The sequence below is a fragment of the Coenobita brevimanus genome, chromosome 1 (genome assembly GCF_032717465.1).
Source record: "Coenobita brevimanus isolate Jiangsu-jjx chromosome 1, ASM3271746v2, whole genome shotgun sequence".
NCBI classification, from domain to species: Eukaryota; Metazoa; Arthropoda; class Malacostraca; order Decapoda; family Coenobitidae; genus Coenobita; species Coenobita brevimanus.
Genome location: NC_136954.1, coordinates 61,056,486 through 61,080,658, shown reverse-complemented (window position 1 = coordinate 61,080,658; position 24,173 = coordinate 61,056,486). Strand labels below are relative to the sequence as shown.

The 24,173-nt window shown below is 39.9% G+C and overlaps 1 protein-coding gene across 2 annotated transcripts in view; it reads left to right on the top strand.

Annotated features, from left to right (window-relative positions):
- The window catches only part of LOC145407535 (uncharacterized), a 137,594-nt gene extending 124,289 nt beyond the window's left edge, over nt 1-13,305 (top strand). For both annotated transcript variants that reach the window (XM_080279234.1, XM_080278724.1), the window contains exon 12: nt 10,066-13,305. In XM_080279234.1, the coding sequence (XP_080135360.1) occupies nt 10,066-11,244 (1,179 nt within the window). In that variant the 3' untranslated portion in view covers nt 11,245-13,305. The remainder of the gene's footprint in view (nt 1-10,065) is intronic.
- Nucleotides 13,306-24,173: the final 10,868 nt, after the last annotated feature.

The window sequence follows — 24,173 nt, the reverse complement described above, 5'->3', positions numbered from 1 at the left end:
TACCGAAAGGTAAAAGTCCCCCAGCCAGCCGGATCAGTGGTAACATATTGGTCTTATGCGAGTAACACAGAGCCTAACCCACCAGCAGTGCTAAAGCACCTGTCCATCTCCTCACCGAACGGTCGAAGTCCCCTGGCAGCTCTCACTTCTCCATCCCTCCTCCTTTGCCTCTACTGTGTCAGATAATCAAGGGATTACCATATAACAATTATATCTTGTCCTCTTAGCTCCTTTTCCCAATGTATTTCTATAATGTATACATCTTTAGGTCATGATAGTTGCCCTTTTTGCAGTTTAGCCTCTTTTTGTAATTTTCATTATTGCTAACAGTATCATATGCTATTCTGAAATTACAATCTAACATCGCAGGGTCGCTTTTGCTGAAAGGAGGGCGATAAATTATGTTGTCAGTTGCATTTTCTTGCCTAGTAAATATGAGATCTAATAATGATGGTTCGTCTGGTCCTCATTTTCTGGTGTTTTCCATTACATGTTTAGGTAAGAAAAACTGTATAAGATCTATGAGTTTTTGATCCCAACATCTTCCATAGCTTCATACATCTAGAGTATTCCAATTTATAATTGTGTTGAAATCTCCATTTAGTATAATTCTTTTAGATTTTTGTTCCATTCTGTGCAGTAGAGTTCTTAAACTCTGTATTGTACAGTACTTCTGCCAGGTCTTCATATTCACCTCTATCCCATGTGTTAGTATTAGGTGGCATATACAAATTTTCAGCAATTATTTTCCCTTCAGATGTGTTAATCTCAACTGCAATTAATTTTGCTTGTGAGGATATCTAGTTCTGTCTCCTTGGCTTGGAGTTTTTTCTTTGTTAATATCATAACTCCTCCACCTTTTTTTAAATTTTGGTGCCTTCTCCATTTACTGTATTTATCAAAATTTAAGGAGTAATTAGATATCCTTTGGGGTTAATTTTGTTTCTGTTAGGCAAATAATATGAGGTTCCTTTTCTTTAATATAGATTATGGCATCTGGCAATAGATAGATAGATAGATAGTCATTATCTCTAATGATTTAGATATCATTCCATCTACATTTGAATTCATCAGCTTAGTCATGTTGTTTATGTAATTGACATTGGTTGAGTCTTACACTTTTTTTTCTTTTCTTATTTAGTCCCTGCTGTTTGTGTGTAATATTCATACATGTAACTCTACTACTTTGTTTTAAAAAAAATTACATCTCTCTTCATCTGACCTTTTACCATTTTTTATTTTTGCATCTTCTCACTTTTCCTTTAGTAATCCCCATTCTTCCTGAGTTTGATATCTTTTTATCCATACTTCTTTGAATTCCTGTAATTCCTTAATTTTGGTAGCATTTTTTAACACATCTGCAATTTTTGCATTTTGGAAAGTTACTTTCAGGAGCCATGACTTATTTCTCTCATATTTCCCTAGCCTTTTAAATCCCTCTGTGTCTTTGTCACAGATATCTTCTGACACTTAATATCTATCTATCGCCAGACACCATAATCCTGTAAGAGGTGGCCATTTGACTTTGAGTTATTTGTTTTATGGGAAGGGGCACTAACCCTCCACCAACCCACTTGTTGATATGTAGGGAGCACATATGGTTTGGTTATATAGTTACCACCCAGCATTGTAAATGGTTTCTTGGCTTACAGGAAACCATTTGGCTTGTCACTCAATGTAAAGCCACCTGTAAAGGAAAGACAAGCAATAAGAAGTGATAGGAAAGATGGGAGAAACAGGAAGAGAGGAGGGCAGGCATAGAAGAAGAATGATAAAGGCTAACGAAGAAGTAGGCAGCACTAGATTGAGTGAGTGGATGATGGTCGCCACCACTACCACTCACTTAATATATTCATTATATTTACCATTGTGGTAGGTGGGGGCGCTCACCGTCCATTTACTTGATGTCGTGCTGCTGTCGGGTGTCTGCCCTTTCCTCTCCTCCATCCTTCTTTCCGTCCATCCTCTTCTGTCTTCCTTTCCTTCTTTCTTTCCTTGTCCTTCTGCCCATGGGTAACTTTACACTCCCTCTTCTGTCTTTCTTTCCTTCATTCTTTCCTTTTCCTTCTGCCTGTGGGTGACTCTACACTGAGTGACAAGCCAAATGGTTTCCTGAACGCCAGGAAACCATTTACTACACTGGGTGGTAACCATATAATCAAATTTTGGCGCCTCGTGGTTTAGTGGGTAATTATTGCGCTCCAAATGGATTGAGCCGGTGAAGGTTTATATCCAAGGGGTGGTTGGGATTTATTGCTCACGTAATGCCACATAGGGATGAGTGAGGCTGGTCACTCTCATCTTAAATGTTGGGACCAATTGCCTAGCCCCGTGCTCCAACATTCCTCATGGGGCATTGTAGGATCAGATGATGGATGGATGGATATATTTACCATCTCCCTCTGGTCTCTAGAGATTCAATTTCGTATTTATTCTTCAGGTGTGCCAGTGATTACATAAATTTATTTATTTCAGCAGATGCTTGGATCAGTCATGGCTGTTTCTTATGATTTCTTTCACTTATCTTCTTATGCTCTTTCTTTCTACCTTGTTATTTATCTCTTGCTTGACTTTTGCGACCTCAACATATGTACTTTGCACTTCCTCATTTCAATTTCTCATCATTTCATTTGCTTGGGTTATCTTCTTCTCAGTATCACTGCATTGAGCTATCAGACTACCTGCTTGCCATATTATATCTGCGTGATTTTTGAACTCCTCCAAAACTTTCTCATGGCTGACTACTGTACTCCCCATTTCGCTAGTCTTCTTTTTCAGTGTTCACTTCCGTTGACAGCTCATGTATTGTTGTGTCTTTCCTATTTAGTTCCTTTACTAATTCCTCATTTTTTTCGTTCTGTAGGTGTAGTTCTTTTCTAATTTCCCGTATTTCCTGTTGAAAGTTTTTTCCACCTATTTATTATATGTTTCCATTTCATCCAGTTCTGGGTAGAAGTTATCATTCTGTTTTCTACTTTTATCCTTTCTTTTATCTGTTAACCCTGGTTAGGTAGTTTTTTTTTTTTTTTTACTATATTAGGTAAAGTGGGTCCTGACATACCCCAAGGAAAAAAAATAAAACAAAAATACTTCTGTTTGAGATATTTCAAAATGCTTCAATATACAAATAATTCAACCCGTTATCTTTGAATAGGTTCAGGAAAAATAAAGTTTAAATGAAAAAAAGTATATTTTTAAAGTTTTCAGAAAAGTGATTAAATTTCAGGTATACTAGTTTTAAAATTAAATCTTGCAAAACCGAAATGTAACATCATGATTCCTCGGGTGGCCTGCAGTAGACCGATGTTGGGACCTTCTGTATACAAAAGGAGAAAGACAGCAAATTAAAATAAAAAAATCAAGAGAGCTAAACTGAGGTACCATTATAGGTAAACTGGGGTATGACATACCCTAGTGGCTCTACAGGGCAAAATCAGAGCCAGGTACAGCTATGACCCCATCATTCCCATGAAGACTTCACTGGGCAGGAATGTAAAGAGACGGACAGATCCGTAGACCTTATGCTCATATTTTTACAAATTAAATTTCGAGGACTGGGGTTTCTGATACCCCACTTTACCTATCTAGGGTAGACACTTCTGGTAAGGACGCCATGTTACAGAAAGATACTTTCTACCTTCAGTCTGTTGGCATCTTTCTGCTACCTGTCTGTGGTTATGCAACACCTTTGATGTTTTGCCTTAGCTAAGTGAATTTCTTGTAAGTTCTGATTTTTCAGTACAGTATATACTTCCTTTGTACCTCACTTGTTTGCTTATAATATCCCTATGATATTAAATCATCTCTCACTTTAGCCTAGTATTGAGCTTGACCCACTAGGCTGTAGATACACTTAGGTAGGTATGCCAATTTGCGGAGTGCAACTCCTGCATGTCTACTTCCTGCTGTGTCTCCTTTGTTTATTTACCTAATTTGAGCTAAGCTCGTGTTGTCCCATCTCTTTTCTACAAATATTTACTATCCAATCTAGATTTAAACACATGGATGCCCTCTGCCTGCACTGCCTCTCCCTCTAAATCATTCCAATTGTCTTTAGTTCTGTTTGGGAAACTAAATTTCTTTACTTCACTGGGGTATTGACTCTTCTTCAGCTTGAATTCATGTTCTCATGTTCGTCCATCATCATTCACCTAGAAGACCTCTCTGTCCACGCTTTCCATTCCTCTTACTCCTCTAAACATTGCAATCAAATCTCCACTTTTTTTTCTCTCACTCAGGGCTGGCTGTTTCAGCTTTTCTAATCTGTCCTCATTAGACAACTCTCTCAAGCTTGATGTCAATTTTGTGGCTATCCTTTGTATTCATTCTGGTTTACTGGTATGCTTTTTCAAGTGCAGTGACCATACCACAAGTGCATAATCCAGCCTCGGTCTTATCATGGTCACTATTAACTTTCTCAGGATCTCTTCATCCACATGATTAAATGCCACTCTCATGTTCTTCAGTAGCCCTTAAGTTCCTTCAATAATGCTGTTTATTTGTTTCTCTGGTGATAGGTTATCCTGTATAGTTACACCAAGGTTCTTTTCTTCTTTTGGCTTCCTTATTATTTCGTCCCCCATCTTGTACGTATACCATGGTCTCTTATCACCGAGTCTTATTTCCAATACATGACATTTATTAGTATTGAATTCCATTTTCCACATCTGGTTCCACTTGCAGAGTTTATCTATATCCTTTTGCAGTTCCATGCAACAGTTTACTCCTTTAATATGTTTCATAATTTTTGTATTGTCAGCAAATAAACTCATATACCTGGTAAGTACTCAGCCTATCATGCATGTCATTTATATATATAAGGGATATAATTGGGGCCAACACCAAACCCTGGGGCACTCCACTAGTTACCTTTTTCCAATGTGAAAACTTGTCTCTTATTACAGTTTTCATTTGTCTTTTTATCAAATAATTTCCCATTGATTTCAACAATTTCCAATGTACACCTCCGTAGGTTTTTAATTTCCATAATAATTTTCTGTGTGGCACTTTATCAAAAGCATTCTTTAAATCCAGGTAAAAACAATCTACCCATCCTTCCCTTTCTTGAACAATGTCTATCACTTTACTATAGAAGCTCAGGAAGTTCATAACACAAGACGACCCTTCTCTAAATCCAGATTGCTTGGACGTTATTACCATATGCCCTTCAAGGAATTTTATCCATCTTTTTCTGATGACATTTTCACATAGTTTGCAGACTATACTAGTGAGGGAGACTGGTCTATAGTTAAGCGGGCCCTCCCTTTCACCATATTTATAAATCGGAACTATATTTGCACTTTTCCATTCAGTAGGTAGCTTCCAACTTTCTATGGAAGATCTTATAATATCATAGGTAGGCCTCACTAACTGGTCTGCACATTCTTTCAAGATACATCCAGCTACTTCATCCGGTCCCATTGCCTTTCCCACATCTGTATCTTTCATCAGCTGAAGTATCTCATTTCTCTCAACTACTACTGTTTCCAGTTTCAGGGGTTGCATCTTTCTTTCAGGTTCTAGGAATTCCTCTTCTGTTTCAAATACCGACTGCAATTTATCATTACCTCCGTTAAGGAGGTTATGTTTTCACCCCTATCCATTTGATTGTTTGTTGGTTGGTTGGTTTGTGAGCAAGATTACACAAAAACTACTGGACGGATTTCCTTGAAACTTGGTAAAAGAATGGGCCTTGGCCCAGAATACAGTCCATTAAATTTTTGTGTGGATCCGGATAAAGGCTCGGATCCAGGATTTTTTTTTTTCACTTTCTTTAACGTTGCAAGATAGGATGCTGGCGGAGGTATGCAGTCAACTGAGTGCCATTCTAGTTCATATGTTACACATTTTCTCTTCTTTTTCATATATTACATCATCATCTCAATCTCACTATGCTGTTCTTTGTTCTATCTATCTATCTATTGCCAGACGCCTCAATCCCGTTTGGGGTGGCCACAAACAAATCGTCTCCGAGTCGCCCTGTCCCCCGCCATTTCACTGCCCTGCTCCCAACTCACACCCCCCTCTCTCATATACCTCTCCACCCCATCCCTCCATCTCATCCTCAGCCTCCCCCTCCCTCTTCCCCCCTCCACCTCACTCACATACACTCTCTTCGTCAGTCTTTCACCCTCCATCCTCTCCACATGGCCAAACCACCTCAGTGTATTCCTCATAACGCTTCCTATCACATCCACATCTACACCACAACGCTCCTTTATATCCTCATTCGTCAGCCTGTCTCTCCACGTGACTCCACAGGCTCCTCTTAAATAACTCATTTCCACTGCCCTCACTCTTGACTTGTGTCCTTCCAACAATGTCCAAGCTTCACTTCCGTACGTTAGAGTTGGTATCACAATACTGTCATGTAGTAACTTTTTCACTTCCATGCTCACTTCCCTGTTTCTTATCACTGCTTTCAAGGAACCAGCAACCTTTCTTCCCTGCTGTACCCTTTCAAGCACTTCACCCTCCAAACCTCCATCCTTACTCATCACACTACCCAAATACTTAAACTTACTCACATTTTCCAATTCCTCACCATCCAACCTCGCTGTACATTCACTAACTTCACCTCTCTCAAAGACCATCACTTTACTCTTCCCTACATTCACCTTTAGGTTCCGTTTCTTACACACTCTCTCAAACTCATCCACCAAGCCTTGCAACTCCCCTTCGTCTTCACTCAACAACACAGTATCATCTGCAAACAACAGTACAGGGAGTTTCCAAACACTATCCTCTCTCACCAGGGCCACTCCAACATCCACTACCCTACCTTGTACCTCTTTTATTACCCCATCCATGTACAGATTGAACAACCATGGAGACATGACACATCCCTGTTTCAAACCAACTTTCAAAGGGAAAAATTCACTTAGTTCACCATCCACACGCACTGCAGCCTTCACACCATCGTACATACTCCTCACAGCATTCAGCAACTTCCCATCTACTCCATATATTCTTAACACTTTCCACAATCCTTGTCTATCCACCCTGTCATGTGCTTTCTCCAAATCCATGAAAGCCGCATATAACTTCATTCCCTTCTCTAGAAACTTTTCCACTAAAGATCTAAGAATGAATATCTGATCTACACAACCTCTTCCCTTCCTAAAGCCTCCCTGTTCTTCTCCAACTAATTTCTCTGTTCTTTCTCTAACTCTGTCTATAAGTATCCTACCATACACTTTTCCTATTATACTAAGAAGACAAATGACCCTATGATTACCACACACTTCTTTTTCCCCTTTTCCTTTGTACAAGGGAATAATTATACCTGACTTCCAATCCTCCGGGACTCTACCTTCCTCCCAGGCCAATCTGCACATCTTCCACATCCATTCTACTACCATCTCTCCCCCATGCTTCAGCATTTCACCACACGCTCCATCAATTCCTGGGGCTTTCCCCGATTTAACTTTCTTCATTGCTTCCACAACTTCTATCCTACTGATTTCTTCCTGTCTTCTCACCTCCCTCCTTCTCCCAGCCATTCCCCAGCCACTTATACTCGCATTACTTCCATCCTCTACGTTCAACAATTCCTTAAAGTGTTCTCTCCATCTGCTCACTTTTTCTCCCTTCTCCACTAGTAATCTACCATTTTTATCTTTCACTCCCCTGCTAACTTCACTTCCACCCTGTCTTACTCTTTTCACTTCTCTCCAGAACATTTTCTTACAGTCCCTCCACTTTACACTCAAATTCCTTCCAAATTCCTCATCCACTCTCTTCTTACTCTCTCTTACTAATCTTTTCACCTCTCTCCTCCTTTCCACATATAACTCTCTCTTCCGCCTCTCAACTTCTTCCACGCCCCTATTTCTCATCCATTCATTGTATGCTTTCTTCTTTTGTGCCACAGCCTGTTTCACCTCTTCAGTCATTTTACTATTAACAAACCTTTAGAACAGCTTGGGTTCTTTCTTGCTTTTGTTAACGATAACCTTCTTGCATTTTTGTTCTTCCTCCTTTTTTACTTTTACATGTTCATTTCTTACTTCTTTGTACTCATTCCAAGCTTTTTCAGTATATCTTTTTCTAACTTTTTCCCATACTCTGTTCTTAATTTCAAGTGCCTCTTTACATTTTTAATTAAACCAATCTTTCTTTCTTTCTGTCTTCCACTTTTGCAGCACCTTTAGGAACATAGTTTCTCACTCCCTTATATATTTTCATAAAGATATTTTTCCCCCTCTCCATTTCACTCCAGTCCATATTTCCTAAATATTGTCTTAAGTACTCAAAATCTGCTCTCTTGTAGTCATTCAGTATCTATTTGTCGATATGTGTCTTCTCTTTCTCCCATGTCCCCTTCCAATACCTCCATCTCCATAACCAGGTGTTCACTCCTTCCTAGGGGACAATGATACTGTAATTTCTGTATATCATTAGTTACGGTTTCTTGTAAAAATCAGATCCCATATTGATTGTGTATTCTCTCCCCTAATTCTTGTATTTTCTTTAACCAACTGTATTAACATATTTTCATTATCAGCTCCATCAGTCTATACCCACAGGTTTCCACCTTGTTCTCTGCATCAATTCCTTCCCAATCAACCTCTTGACAATTAAAATCACTCACTAGTAGTAATGTATTTCTCTGCTCAGTTATCTTCCTTAGCATATCTAGACTCACTGATTAACTGTTCATACTCATCCCTATTCCATACTCTGGTTCTTGGTGGGATGTATAGTAAGCTCCTACAGTGAGCGAGTGGATGGGCGGTCCTGGTCCTCGCACACTGTGAATGCATAATCTTATGGGAAAAATTACATATGGATGGTACCCTGTCACACCTTGACATTTTTTGACCCTTAGAGACAATAAAGGGAAAATTTTTCAGACATACACTACAGATATAGCTACAGTAACAAAAATATGGTCAGTCACCTTAACAGCAGTAGACCACAGGCCTGATGGACTTTAATAACAGGGGTTCCGAAACATGGCAACACACTTAGAGTGACCCCACCATCGCCCCGGCCGCACTACGCTTGTTTAACGGTTGTCATGTTGTATTATTCCAGGCTTTGATGAAGAAATTTACAGCCTGTCGAATGTTACATTTCTTCCAGAATGCAGCAACAGTCATTATGGTGGGGGTTGCAGGTATGCCAGTTGAAGCAAGTGAGTCAGGTGGGGCTGTGGAGGCGGAGGGGGAGGTGGCTGGTGAGTCAGGTGGGGCAGTGGAGGAGGGGAGTCAGGGGAGGTGGTGAGGGGAGGATCCTCCATCTCCTCCTCGCTACTGCTAACATTTTCGGCAATATCCTTCATCTCTTCTTGTTTGTCCCTTTCATTCCTCATCTATTTATGGATGTATTGGCAGTATAACAACTTGGCATTCATGATATAACCGTCATTCAAGTGAATCCAAACATTATTATAGAAACTGGGTTTCTACTCGTATCTTACCATCATTGCCAAAAACATGATTATTGACGTCGTTATTGGCGAGATCTTACTGTAGACTCGTCTTGAGCACCTTCCCCACAAGCCTCTAAGTCACAATTGGCACGTCATGTGGGGAGGGGGGTCGCATAGTCAGAGAAAATAACGGTTTTGGGCCACTCCTTGCCTCTGCCTTGCATATTGTGGGCTAAACTCGTTCAGTCAAGGATTTTTGGTTATTATTGTTGGTCACTTGCATACTATGCGATTCACGTACTCTTAGCTCACGTACTGTGGGAGCTTACTGTACATCACTACTATGACTAACTTTTCTCCATGTTCTTCCATTATTTCCACTCTCAATATTTCCAGTTTCGTATTTCCTAAATGTACCCTTTTTGCATTTACCTTTTTATCAGTCATAATCATTACTCTTCCTCCAAACTTTCCCTTTTTGTCTTTCCTCCACACAATATAGTCTTTCCAACCAAGCACATTTGCATTGAATTCACTTTCTAATATAGTTTCAGCAAGACATACCACTTCTGGCTTCTTTTCCCTAATACTGTCACCAGTTCAAGTTCTACTGTGTGTGTGTGTGTGTGTGTGTGTGTGTGTGTGTGTGTGATATTGTTTCTGATTGCCTTTCTTTTTGTTGTTTCCAGAGGGACCTTCAGCCACTGATGTTTATGTCTTCACACATCCTAGAGAACCAGTTAGAACAACTCATCTCTCAACGTCTGGGTACTGTCTTAAACCAGGAATCAGTCTCAGGGCTGCAAAGACAACTTCCAGAATCTTTACCAGTTCCTGACACTCCAGAACTGAACACTTCATCAGCAGTCAGTGCCAGTAGAAATCATCGTGCAGTCTTGGAACATCGTAAGATACACATAGTTTCATCAACACCCCTGCGTACCAGTTCAGAGACTGTAGAATGTTCAGGGGAAGGAATGTGTTTGAGAACGAGGAATGTACAAGGCTGTGAAAGAAACTGTGTGTCAGAGAATAAAGATCAAAGCACAGATGCCATTGTAGAAGCAGGTAAAGGAGTTACGGAACAAAACATTGAAAGCTGTCTCAAGCAAGAAGGTACAACAGAAGTTGATTCAGGAAGCATGAGTTACAGAGTAGGACATTCACCAGTATATAAGAGTAGCAACCGTCAGGTTGGACTGGCTGCTTCTACTGATGGAGTACATCACAGAATTCAGGGCCTCCCAAAATCAAAGATTTTGCCTCCAAAGAGGACCAGTATAGATGGAGGCAGCACAGGCAGTCTGGAGGATAGAAGGGAAGAGAGGTTGAATGAGAGAGAAAGGAGAAAACATCTTGAAAAGGGTAAATTAGGTCACAGTGAAGGGGATCTAGATGAGGGTGAGGGTTGGCGTGGGCGGTTAGGGAGACTGGGCAGAAAATTCCATAGCGCAAGTAGTGTGGATAGGGAACCCAGCCCGTCATCATGCTCTACGAATACCAACACAAGCACCCAGTCCCTCTTCCAAGACCTGTCTGCCAGGCATCCTTCAGAATCTGACCATGAAGTGATTGACAGGCCTGGAACATCAGGTGTAACCAGACTAAGTAACATGGATGCCTCAGGGAGTGATGCTTACCCTGATTCAGGTTCAACATCAGGGGAATTTTTCTTCCAGGTCAAAAGTCTATTGGAGGAATCTGTCAACTCCAGCCAGAATGAGAGCCAAATAGAAGTTACGAGTAGCTCTCCCGAGACCATACGGAGAAGGAATCAGGATGATCAGTCAGAGGAAGTGGAGCTCTGTGCATATGGGAGTAGGTTTCTGAGATCAGTTAAGGCACTTGACACTGATGACAGCATCTAAAGGATGCAGTTGAGGCTGATAATTATCAAAAATTATTGTGCAGTTAATTTAATCTCATTCATCAGGTGATATCACTTGGAATTTATTCTCTTTAATGCCAGATTCTTTTGTATACTGTATGTAAATTCTCTTAAACCCAAATGTTTACAACTGCTGATGCTGAAAACAGAGAATAATTGGGAAAGAAAATAATTTTTGTGGAAAAATTTTTAGAGAAAATTAGGAATGGTTTTTGACAGTGCTGTATAATGTGGCAGAAGTGGAAGTCAGTACTTGATCAGAAGTGTACTAGGATAACATTCACCTTATATAGAGGAATAATAGTGCTGTGTATAGATTTTCATATAGGGAAACTGTAATGGAAACTTCAGAAAAATAAAGTTGCAGTCAGACCTCTTCAACTAAGGTAGTCAGGTAAAAGTGCCATACATCGCATCATCCAATTTGTACATTCATGATAAAAAGTTTGCTGACACTTCCCTGCTGGTTATGACACTGAAAGGTGTTACATGAAACCTTTTTTGTGCAATAATAGTATGAGGAATGCAGCAAAAGAATATGAGAAGGAAGGATACTTGGACTGTTAGAAAGAACAAGAAATATGGAAAGTAGGATGTAATACAGGTACATGCAGAGGATTGCTGGCAACCTTTTGTTCGTGATACTACAGTACATAATGTCTGTAAAGAACCACCCCCCTCCCCATTGGTGGGGGTTGATGATTATGAATATCATTGACCGTGATGGAAGTAGCATGTACGTATTTCTTAAACTGTCACTTACTCTCATTTTATGTTTCCTTCATACATTTCTCCCATTCCAGTTTGACGTAGCATTTATTAGGTATTTTGGAAATGAGTTCACATGCATTAAAAGATTAAAGATAACAGCAGAAACCTCGTCTGTCGTACCAAAGAACAGTATTGCATTTTGTGTGTTAAAAGCACACTTCAGTAACCAGTTAAGTCTGTACTCCTTGCTTCAAGACATTATTGCTTTTATATAAACACATAACACACTGCTGTACTGTACTTAAGCTGCATGGGAAAGGGTTAATTCTGGCCATTCCTCCCTGAGGAGAAGCTCTGGTAGCAGTGGATCTCAAATGGATTGATACAGATTCAGACTGTTTGCATTACAGTGCTAAAGTAGAATTCAGATATATAATGTGTTTATCAGGTTATATAGGATGTTTATAGGCTAATTATATATATTTTTATATATTTTATAAAGTTTAAAGTACTCAGGAAATTTAAAATCAGAGTGTTCTTCCTTCTTCAAGCAATATATGTGATAAATTGCACAGGTAAAAGGAGACTTATATGAACTAAGGATGTTTAGGGTGGCCTAAAATATTATATATTATTGTTACTTAATGTGCTTCATTACTACTGAAGAGCTTTCCGGTGAAGAAATATGTCAAAGTTATCATGTTAACCTACAGTAGTTGCTTTTGTGTCTCAAAGCCTAGAGACCAAGATGTTGTATCCGAAAACAACTGTAATGGATATGTTATGTTGTGTGGTAAGAGTTGCAGCATGTCCATCAGTGCTTTCATTTATTGTGCTATTTTTATTCCATGCATTCAACTTTGCATTGGTTAGTATCTACAACTAGTGTTCACTACAGTTATAAGGCTTTATTATGTACAGTTATTGTTTACAAGTATTCTCAAGTACATAACTTAGGGAATACCATTCATATGCTTGGTGTGTTTTAATTTATTGGTAATTATTTTTAACTCCTTAATGTAAAGAAATGCAAAGTACCCATTTTATTTTCATCACGTGGTTGCTGTGTATAAGCTCAGTAAATGTTATTAATCCATTTCAGATTAGGAATTGATCATGCCTGTGAAATGTTTTTTCAAAGCATTGTATGTATGGAATCAGCTTATATATATATATATATATATATGGTGCATATGTGGCATATAAAGAATATGTGGGTTCTATGTGTTGCTTGCCTCTTCTGCCATCATAGGGAGCGTGATAAATGTTGAATACAATGAGATTTTTGTGAAAATGCTGGAAAACATTTAAAAGATGGTTCATACCGTGATCAAAGCTTCAAATTCTTAATAAATATTATTTCTGTTATACCTGTGTTTTTGTTTGAGTGTGTGTTTGTATTTTTTGTGGTAGATAAGGGCACCCATCATCCATTCATTTGATATAGTGTTACCTTCAGGCGACCCTATGCTGAATGACAGGCCATTTATGCCAAATCCCATTTGTGCCATTTTTTATGTTGAATGCTAATCATGTAACTAAATGGATTCCTTGTTATTTAGTGAGTTAAGGAGCTTCAACCAGATGTGGCCCTTAATGGATTACGTCTGAGGGGTGGTAGGGGTCTTTTGCTTGTATAATATCACACGGGGGGAAAGCCTGGTCACTTGCCTTAAATGTCTGAACTATGAAGCCTCTCCCTAGGCCTCAGTGCTCTTAGTGATATATTAAGGGATCCAATGAAAAATTAACTAGGGGAGTATATGAGTGAGATGTAGGGGAGGACAAGGAGGACACACAATGAGATGGAGGGATGGGGTGGAGAGCTATGTGAAGGAGGGGGTTGAGTTGGAGGAAGGACAGCCTGATGGAAAGGGATAGGATGACAGGGAGGCAATTAGTTCATGGCCAGTCTATGGAAGTACAGCATCCGATCATGGATATAGGTAGATAGTATTTTGAATGATTTTATTCACTAGATTTCTTGTAGCTTGAGTATTTAAACACTTACAACATTTGTCATTTTGAGGAAAGGAAGAGATGGTGTGTTACTCAATATACAAATCCCAAGCGTACTTCAGAGTGGATGAGGTACAGTATATCCAATAACTGAGTACTGTATATAGGTTGGTGGGGGTGCTCACCATCCACTCACTTGATGTAATGCTGCTCTCAGGTGCCTGCCCTTTCCTCTCTTCCTTGTTTCCATCCTTCCTCTTCTTTCTTTCCTTCATTCTTTCCTCATCCTTTTGTCAACGGGTGACACTACACTGAGTGACAAGCCAAATGGTCTCCTGTTTACCAGGAAACCATTTACTACGCTTGGTGGTAACCATATAACCAAATTATGGTGCCTGGTGGTTTAGTGGGCAATTAAGGTGCTCCAATTGGATTGAACTGGTGCAGGTTTATATCCAAGGGATGGTTGGGGTTTATTGCTCATGTAATGTCACTCAGGGATGAATGAGACCAGTCACTCATCTTAAATGTTAGGACCAACTTGCCTAGCCCCAGGCTCCTACACTCCTCAAGGGGCAACAATGGACTGGATGATGATGATGATGATTTTTATTACAAGGATACAAGTTCCACTCCAACCTACACCCAGACATGTATAATTTTAATAAACATGTGTGAAACATTTTAATCCATCAATCCATCCATCATCCAATCCTATGTCGCTCCATAGAGGAGCATAGGAACCCGGGGCTGGGCAAGTTGGTCCTAACATTTATGATGAAATTGACCAGCCTCACTCATCCCTGAGTGGCATTACATGAGCAATAAACCCCAACCACCCCTTGGATATACTGTAAACCTACACAGGCTCAGTCCAATTGGAGTGCCTTAATTACTGGTACCCACTAAACCATCAGGTGCCATAATTTAGTAATAAGGTTACCACCCAGCATAGTAAATGGTTTCCTAGTGTACAGAAAAACATTTGACTTGTCACTTAGCGTAGTCATCCATAAGCATAAGGAAGAGGAAAGAATAAAGGAAAGAAAGACAGAAGAGGGAGTGTAAAGTCACCCGTAGGTAGAAGAAAGAGGAAAGAATGAAGGAAAGAAAGAAGAGGAAGGATGGAAGAAAGGAAAGGGTAGACACCCAAAGCAGCACTACATCAAGTGAGTGGGTGGTGAGCGCCCCCACCTACCACAAAGATTTTAGTGTGAAGATGTAATCTATTCATTTGCAGGTGCTGATATTACAGTTATTGCTTTGGACATGTTGTGTGGTCAAGATAGTATGCAAATTGTACTTTTATGCAAATATAGGGATTGCTTAGTTAGGAATGCCAAAGCAGTGTGTGGTGTGGCAAGAGTAACAACAAAGAAGAAAGGTATGGCATGATGGGATGAAGAGGTTAAGAGAGCAGTGGAGGAAAAGAGGAAGAAGTGGCTAGAGTGGTTACAGAACTGGGGTTCAATTGAAAAAGGAAGGGAATATTTTGAGAGCAAGAAGCACGTAAAGAGACTAGTGGAGAGGTTAAAGAAGGAGGTAAATGATGATCTAGGAAAATATGAATGCAAAGTCCTTTGAAAATAGGAAATTATTCTTGAAAGAGGTGCGGAAATGTAGAAGCGACAGTGGAAAGAAATGTGAAAGTGTGATGGATGTAAGTGGCAGATTATTAACCCTTGGGAGGTGGGGGCGCTCACCATCCACTCACTCGATGTAGTGCTGCTGTCGGGTGTCTGCCCTTTCCTCTCCTCCATCCTTCTTTCCTTCCATCCTCTTCTGTCTTCCTTTCCTTCATTCTTTCCATGTCCTTCTGCCTACGGGTAACTTTACACTCCCTCTTCTGTCTTTCTTTCCTTCATTCTTTCCTCTTCCTTCTGCCTGTGGGTGACTCTACACTGAGTGACAAGCCAAATGGTTTGTGGTAACCATATAACCAAATTTTGGCGCCTGGTGGTTTAGTGGGTAATTATTGCACTCCAGTCAGATTGAGCCAGTGAAGGTTTATATCCAAGGGGTGGTTGGGGTTGATTTCTCATGTAATGCCACTGCCACTCAGGGATGAGTGAGGCTGGTCACTCTCATCTTAAATGTCAGGACCAACAGCCTAGCCCCGGGCTCCTATGCTCCTCCTGGGGCAATGTAGGATTGGATGATGGATGAATGGATGGGAATGAAGTAGACCAGATGGTAAGAATATTTTGAAAACCTAATGAATAGGAATAGAGAGAGTAGAGCAGCTGTAAACATGATTGGTACTGGGGGTGTGCAGAGACGGAATGCAGTGCCAGGAAACATGACCCTCGCACAGGTGAAGAATGCCGTGAAGCAGCTGAAAAATGGGAAAGCAGCTGGGGTTGATGAGGTGTATGTAGAGATGATTAAGTGTAGCGGACAGAGTGAAATGAAGTGCTTGTAGGAGATATGTAAGAAGGCGTGGATGAGTGAAACTGTGCCAGCAGCGTGGAAAAAGGCTGTGATTGTACCCCTGTACAAAAATAAAAGTGAGCGAAGTGAGTGCAAGAATTAACATGGCATGAGTTTATTGAGTGTTGTAGGGAAGGTATATGGAAGAATTATTATAGAGAAAGTAAGAGAGATATCAGAAGTCATAGTGAGTGATGAACAGGGTAGCTTTAGGAGTGGCAGAGGATGTTTAGATCAAATATTTACAGTGGGACATAAAGGAGAAGGCTTGTGAGAAGGACTTTAAGGTGTTTATGGCATTTATAGATCTGGAAAAAGCTTATGACAAAGTACACAGAGAAGGTGTATGGTGTAGATGTATGGTCTAGATGGTAAGCTGCAAGGTCAAGAATTTTTATGATGGCAGTGAGGCATGTGTAATGGTAAATGGGCACCTAAGTGAATGATTCACAATCACTGTGGGTGTGCAACAAGGTTGTGTGATGTCTTCAAGGTTGTTCAATATATATATGTGGATAGGGGGATGAAAGAAGTAAAAACACGAGTAACGGAGAGAGGGATAGCGTTGGTAATGAATGGTGATGGATAGAATATCTCAAGTTTGTTGTAAACTGATGATGCAGTGCTACTTGGAAATACCGGACTAATTTGCTGATGTCTGTGAGTGTCGTGCCATGAAATTAAACTTAGAAAAGAGTAAAGTGATGGTAAACGAGAGAGAAAGTGACTCCCAGTGTGATGTTACAGTGAATGGAGAGAGACTGGAATTGGTGAGAGTGTTCAAATACCTGGGTACAGTGACAGAAAAAGAGGGAAATGTGCAAAAGACGTGGAAAGTAGGGTGACATGGGGAAGGATGATAGCTGGTGCTATGAAGGCCTTGATAAGAAACAGAGGCTTGAGTGTGGCAGCTGAGAGAGAGTTACAAGAAGGAGTGTTAGTGCCAACTTTAACATATGGATGTGAGACTATGGTGTGGCATGAAAATGAAAAATCAAGAGTGAGAGCAGTGGAGATGGGACTGCTGAGGAATGTATTTGCTGTACAGAGAGTGGATAGGATTCAAAATACAGTAATATGAATTGTGAAAGGTGTAGAGTGAGGAAGTCCGTGGACACCAGAATCGAAGAGAGTGTACTAAGATGGTATGGTCATGTGGAGAGAATGGATAACAATAGAGTGGTGAGAAGGGTATATCTTAGCAAATTTTATGGAGGGAGGAGGTGAGGTAGACCAAGGAGGTGGAGGGATGTGGTGGATGAATGTGTGAGGAAGAGAGATATAGAAGTTGGTGAGGCTAGGGGACTGACAAGAGATCGAGCTGGCTGGATGGATGTTGTGAGAAGAGGTGCATGATCAGAGATTTGGCAGCCCTTTTTAACGCGACAGCGTTCGGACTGACTCTATTGGATACGTATATGTGAAGCTGCAGAATGTGGTGAAAGTTTTTGGCATATCATATAGAGCCAGGATTCTGGGGGCTTGAATGATGAGTGAAAGGAAGCATGGCCTATTGGAGTGGGCAAACTTGGGCTGTCTAGACATTGCTACTCCTCACCCTGCCCTAGGGTGGGAAAGGAGATCCTGATGATGATAATGATATGTAGATTAATCTTCACCACAGATTGGAGGTCCCACCTTTGTTCAATATGATTATTTGATGATGTTAAGTATAAATAAGAGAAAAGAAAGATATAGGAGTGATGTTAGTTACTGACCTGATAAATACGATTATATATGGGTGTTGTCCCAGATGATTGGCTGAAGAGTGTAATTGTCACTGTTTACAAGGGGAAGGTTGATGGGATGATTGGCTGAAGAGTGTAATTGTCACTGTTTACAAGGGGAAGGTTGATGTTTAGAAAGAGAAAATTATAGAGGCATAAGCTTTTAGACCAGATGATGAAGGTAATGGAGAAAGTTCTAGAAGATATGATTAGAGAAAGAGTGAATATTGATGAAATGCAGTTTTGGTTTATGCCAGGCGAAGAGATCACTGATGCCATATTTATTGTGCGACAGCTACAGGAAAAATATATAGGAAAGAAAAAGGAACTGTACTTTGTTATTGTTGATCTGGAGAAGGCCTTTGACAGAGTCCCTTGAGAGATGGTGAGGTGCGCAATGAGAAAGCTTGGGATCGAGTAGTTAGAGTCCTAATGGCCATGTAAATGGGTGCTCACACCCAGGTAATGGTGAATGTAATTTGAGTGATGAATTTTCTGTGGATGTTGGTGTGCATCAGGAGTCAGTCATGAACTCCTTGTTTATCATGGTACAGTACTTGAAACCCTTTCATGTGACTTCAGGAATGGACTCCCGTGGGAGATGTTTTATGCTGATGATTTAGTGTTGGTTGCAGAGAATGAAAGGGAGGTGGAGGAAAGATTTAGGAAGTGGAGTGATGGTATGGGGCACAAGGGCTTAAGAGTAAATGCAGATAAAATAAAAGTGATGGTATCTAGGGCTGGGGCAGTACTGTCAAAGAAGAGGGAGAGTGGCCATGTGAGATTTTTCACAAAGGGGTGGGAATTAAACCCATCTTGTGCAATGTTTGTGATTAGTGGGTGCATGAGAGATGTAGTGGTATTAGATGTAGACTGAGAGAATGCTGATTTCATGTGTGCAGAGTGTTAGGGAGAGCTTGTGGATATCCCCAGGTGTAATAGGATTGAACTTGCTGGTGAGTCTCCTGAGTATGTGGAAGAGTTTTGTTATTTAGGAGACATGTTATGTGCTGGAGGTGGGGCAGGAGCTAGTTCTGTGGCTAGAGTTAGGAGTGGTTGGAAGAAGTTGAGGGAGCTGTTGCTTCTCCTTACATTGAGAGGGCTCTTTCTCAGTGCTAAAGGATATTTGTATGTGGCTTGTGTTAGGAATGTACTGTAATGCTGTATGGTAATGAGACCTGGGCATTAAAAGAAGAGGATATTCACAGGCTCAAACATACAAAAATGGCATTGATTAGGTGGATGCGCAGTGCATGCTTGAGTACAGGACCTGGGAGGGCTAGGTTTACGATGGAAGAGTTGACAGGTTGGATGGGACTGAAGTGTATTAGTGTTGTGATGAGGAGAGGTAGATTGAGACGGTTTGGGCATGTGGAGAGGATGGAGGATGATAATTGGGTGCAGAAAGTGGGGGTAGGATAGTGAGAGGTAGACCAAAAAGACCTAGGATGAGGTAATTGAGTGTGGCCTCAGGGTTGAGGAACTTAATAGCAAAGCTGCCAGAGATCGAGAAGCAGGGAGAACCACCATTAGGTGATCAAGGCTGATGCATGCAAGCATGTTGGAGCCTTCAAAAGCAAAGACGAATCTTGTGCATAGAACTGTCTATTGGAAATAGAGTTGTGATAATTTTGAATGTTGCACCACTGTAAGCTAGCCTCAGGTTCCTGCACCTTGCAGGACATATAAGAACATATGAAAAGTGGATAACTGCAGTAGACTAGTTGGCTCTTTCAAAGCAGCCCAATCTATGGGACTAAGTGTAAAACTAGACTGAGAATAAGATGAGGATAGCAAATAAGGCAGCCTCACTTTAGTTTTACAAGTACAGTATATTTTTTCTCATGTAAATAAAGGATGTTATTTTACTCCAGTATGTCACTCTGATTTAGACATTAACCCTTTCACAGTGATGATGTACTGTCATGGTTTATTCTTGCAGCCTCCTGATGATTTTATTCAGATTTGTAATGATGTATAATAGTGAAAGGGTTCATGATGTCTATGTTATCTCCAGTTAAAAAAAAAAAAAAATCCCCCCAAAGCTTCATAAAACTGGTAGTAGCAAGAATAAGCTGAACTAATACAGTATTAGATTAGAATGGTAAACTGCATAATTCCTACCTGAGGTTCAAGTGTTTACTAATAGAGCTGGAAATAAATACGTCCAAAGGGTTTGAGCAACAGCATTCAAGCCAACAGTTTCTGCCACTACCTTTGGGTATTCTCTCCAAATTTCAATTTCATTTTCTCACTTATATGCAAGCCTCAGCCTCTACCAGTGTTTGGCAGTATTCTCCATAGTTTCACTGTGATTCTCTAGGTAATTTAGAAGTCTTAGCCAGCCACTAGTTGCAGAATATCCTCACTAATCTTGTTACAGATCTCCTCCTTAGTCTTGTTACAGATCTCCCTAGTCTTGTTACAGATCTCCTCCCTAGTCTTGAAACAGATCTCCCTAGCGTTGTTACAGATTTCCTCCCTAGTCATGTTACAGATTTTCTCCCTAGTCTTGTTACAAATCTCCCACATGTTTACATACCTTGGATGAAATTCAGGAGCAAGCTCAGGATCTGTTCTCTTATAATATGATAAATTTTTGCGAGAAGGATTAAGAGTATAGATTTTTTTTCTTTTTTTTTTTTAATTTAAGGAAACTTGTGAAAGTATTTTCATTTTTATAGGAGAAACAAGGAAAGAAGAGAGCAGAAGTTTCCCATACAAATCAAAGTCTATATTATGAGAGGGAACTAATCATAAGTTTGTGAGTTTGAGCATTTTTCTTATTAGCAAGTTATTGAAAGATTGTTGAATATTGATTCTTCCAGCTGTCACTTATCATTCTCAGTCTAAATAAGAGTTTCTAATGCCTTTTTAAAATTTATTACAGGTTAATAGCTAGAGGTTAAAGTTTTGCTAAAATTGCTGCACCATGGACTTATATGATAAGGTATTATCAGTAATATCATCCTGAGCATTCTCCCTCCTTAGATGGAGCGAAGTCCTCAGGATTAGTTTTTTTTTTTTCTACTAAATCAGTATTAAGATACAAAATTTGCTTAGTAAAGTTCCACTTCTACTTTTAAATGGAATTTTCCCAGAAAATGCAGTACACATTGCATGGAAAACATTCTGATACATGTACAGTATTTTGGAACATGTCTTTAATTTATAATGAGATCTGCCTGTATAGCCACTGTTGGAACACTGCTGGCTTAGAGTATTTTTTTCGAGAGATGAGTACTGTTGTTTGCCAGTCTGTTTTTAGAATCTTTTCCTAAGTGATTTATCTCTATAGTACATGTTAATCTTCCTTTGTATGCTGTTTTTGCCTTTCTTATACTAGCAAATATCTCATAAATGATGGACGTACAAGGGAATCTTCATGATCCCCGAAGATTGGAGAGTCAAAAATTTGTCCAGTATGTTCTGTTAAAAAACTGGATGTACATTTCAGTTAAAAACTAATTATAAAGAATATATTAATCAGGTTGTCAGCTGCAACCTCCACATCAGATACCTATATTCTCTAAAACAGTTTCTAAATAGATGATCCTCTTTAATATTGGTCCATACAATGGTTTTGTCTTGTGTTGCTTATTGCAACGCATCCTGGATTTGTCTTCCAAATTGTCTGCTAAAGAAGATTCAGTCTGTGTTGAATAGGCCAAAAAGATTTATCTTTGACCATTCCTCAAGAACCCCAACTACCTTATCTTTGAGTTACATTGGTTGCCAGTAAAGGCTAGAATAGAATTTAAACTGTGTCTCATTATTTTCAAGGGTATTCAGTGTGGTGAACCATCTGCCCATCCATCCATTATCCAATCCTATGTCGCCCCATTAGGATGGAGCGTAGGAACCTGGGGCTAGGCAAGTTGGTCCTGACATTTAAGATGAGAGTGACCAGCCTCACTCATCCCTGAGTGGCATTATGTGAGCAATAAACCCCAACCATCCCTTGAATATAACCCCAATTGGAGCACCTTAATTACCCACTAAACCACCAGGTGCCATAATTTGATTATAGAGTATGGTTACCACCCTGTGTACAGGAAACCAAAGTACAGTATTTTGCTAAACTCCTGAAATCTTTGCAGGTATGCCCAAGTGTGACATTATGAAGCAAATATGATTCCTTGCGCCTTAGTGACCCCTCAGCTGTTCACCAGTCATATTTCTCATAGTGAATATTTTCCTGTACTCCTCCTAGGTTATATTAATTATCATTGCCCATTGAGGCAACTGACTTCTGTTGAATCTTTTGAGGGGCGCTCAAAGCCTTTCTCTTTTTAATGAGCTATGATCTGGGGGGAGGTGTTGGGACAGATGATTAAAGGGTTTAAATTCCTGCCATGTCTACTGACTAAGTTTGTGTATGAGTGATATCATAGTTACCTGTTTAAACTGTGAAGTTGTTGAGTGCTAGCGAATTCCTTACTGGAATAGCTGGTGCTTGGAGAAACAAAATTCCAGATTATTATTATTATTAGGCATATTTTTTACTACTACTACTACCACTACTGCTACTGCTACTACTACTATATGGTGATACACTGGTAAGACAGGGATGAGAATATGGGTCTTGGAATTCATGTGGTGTGAGAAAGTTAGACTCTTGAATAATCTTTGACCTCATACACCCTTAGCTTGTCATGTCTTAGCCTCTAATTGGTCAAGTATATAGTCCTTAGTTCAGTCACTCACCTCAGGCCTTAAGAAATAGCACAATGAGACACTTTCTGTAACATGTACAGTACAGCACTACCTGTACAATACATCTATAATTGTCAATGTGCTTCAAGAAAGCCAGCCAAAGGGGCACAGTGGCTCGGAGGTAGAGCATCGAGCTTGTGATCGGTGGGTTGTGAGTTTGAGCCTCACCTGGGACTGCCATGCTGGGAGTGGTAACGCGCTCCTGTAACCTAGCGGGGCAATATTGCCTTGGTTGCCTAGCTTGGGGATTAAATCCCTTCAAGAAAGCCAAGGTTACTTATTCTTGGAATGGTCCTTTTAATCATCATATGATACATGTCTCTTTTAGAAAATCCAGGAAGTGGTAATGTAAAGTTACCAGGCAATAAGGAAGAATCCTTTGAGGGGAAGGTTCATGTCTAAGTGTCATTGGTTGTGTAGAAATTTGCAATGAGGCTGTTTTCTGACCATGTTTTTGTGCAATTTTTCACACGTTCAGTGAATCTTTGAGTTGCATATTATCCCTCATCTTGGATACAGGTTTGCTTGTTTGGTTTCTCCTAATGTGTGTTACTTTGTTCTACACACACACACACACACACACACACACACACACACACAGTGGCGTACCTGAGGGGGGGGTGGGGGGGCTGTTTGAAACTGCCCCCTGGGCCCCCAATTGAGGGGACCCCCAAAAGCCTTAAAAATTTATAAGCTCTTTCATTCATATTTAAAAATATATATATATTTGTCATCCTGCCAATCCAGGCTGAGATATTAGATAAGTTTTGAGAATGAGGGGGGCTAGGTTCTTTGCAGGGCCCCCCTCCCTGGAGGGGGGCCTCGCAAAGAACCTAGCCCCCCGGGCCCCAAAATCTCTAGGTATGCCCCTGCACACACACACACACACACACACACATATATATATATATATATATATATATATATATATATATATATATATATATATATATATATATATATATATTTATATATTTATATTGTTTGTGTGTGTATATCTGTCTATCTATCTATCTGCACATACAGAATACAGTATATATATATATATATATATATATATATATATATATATATATATATATATATATATATATATATATATATACAGAATACAGTTGTTTCTGTACCATACCGTACTTTATCAGTAATTTGTAACCTAGGAAGATTAACTAATATTTTCTTTTGTATATTGATTTCTAGGAAAAAAAAAAAAAAAAGACGTGAGGGAGAGCTGGAAGGGGGACTTAGTATTTTGAATTTGGCGGGTATAAATGAGTGCATCTCGTTCCCAAAACCTTCGCGAAGTAGAGACCGCATGGTGGGGTTTTGACAGCGAGACTCGGGGCTGCGCGCTCGCTATTACGCA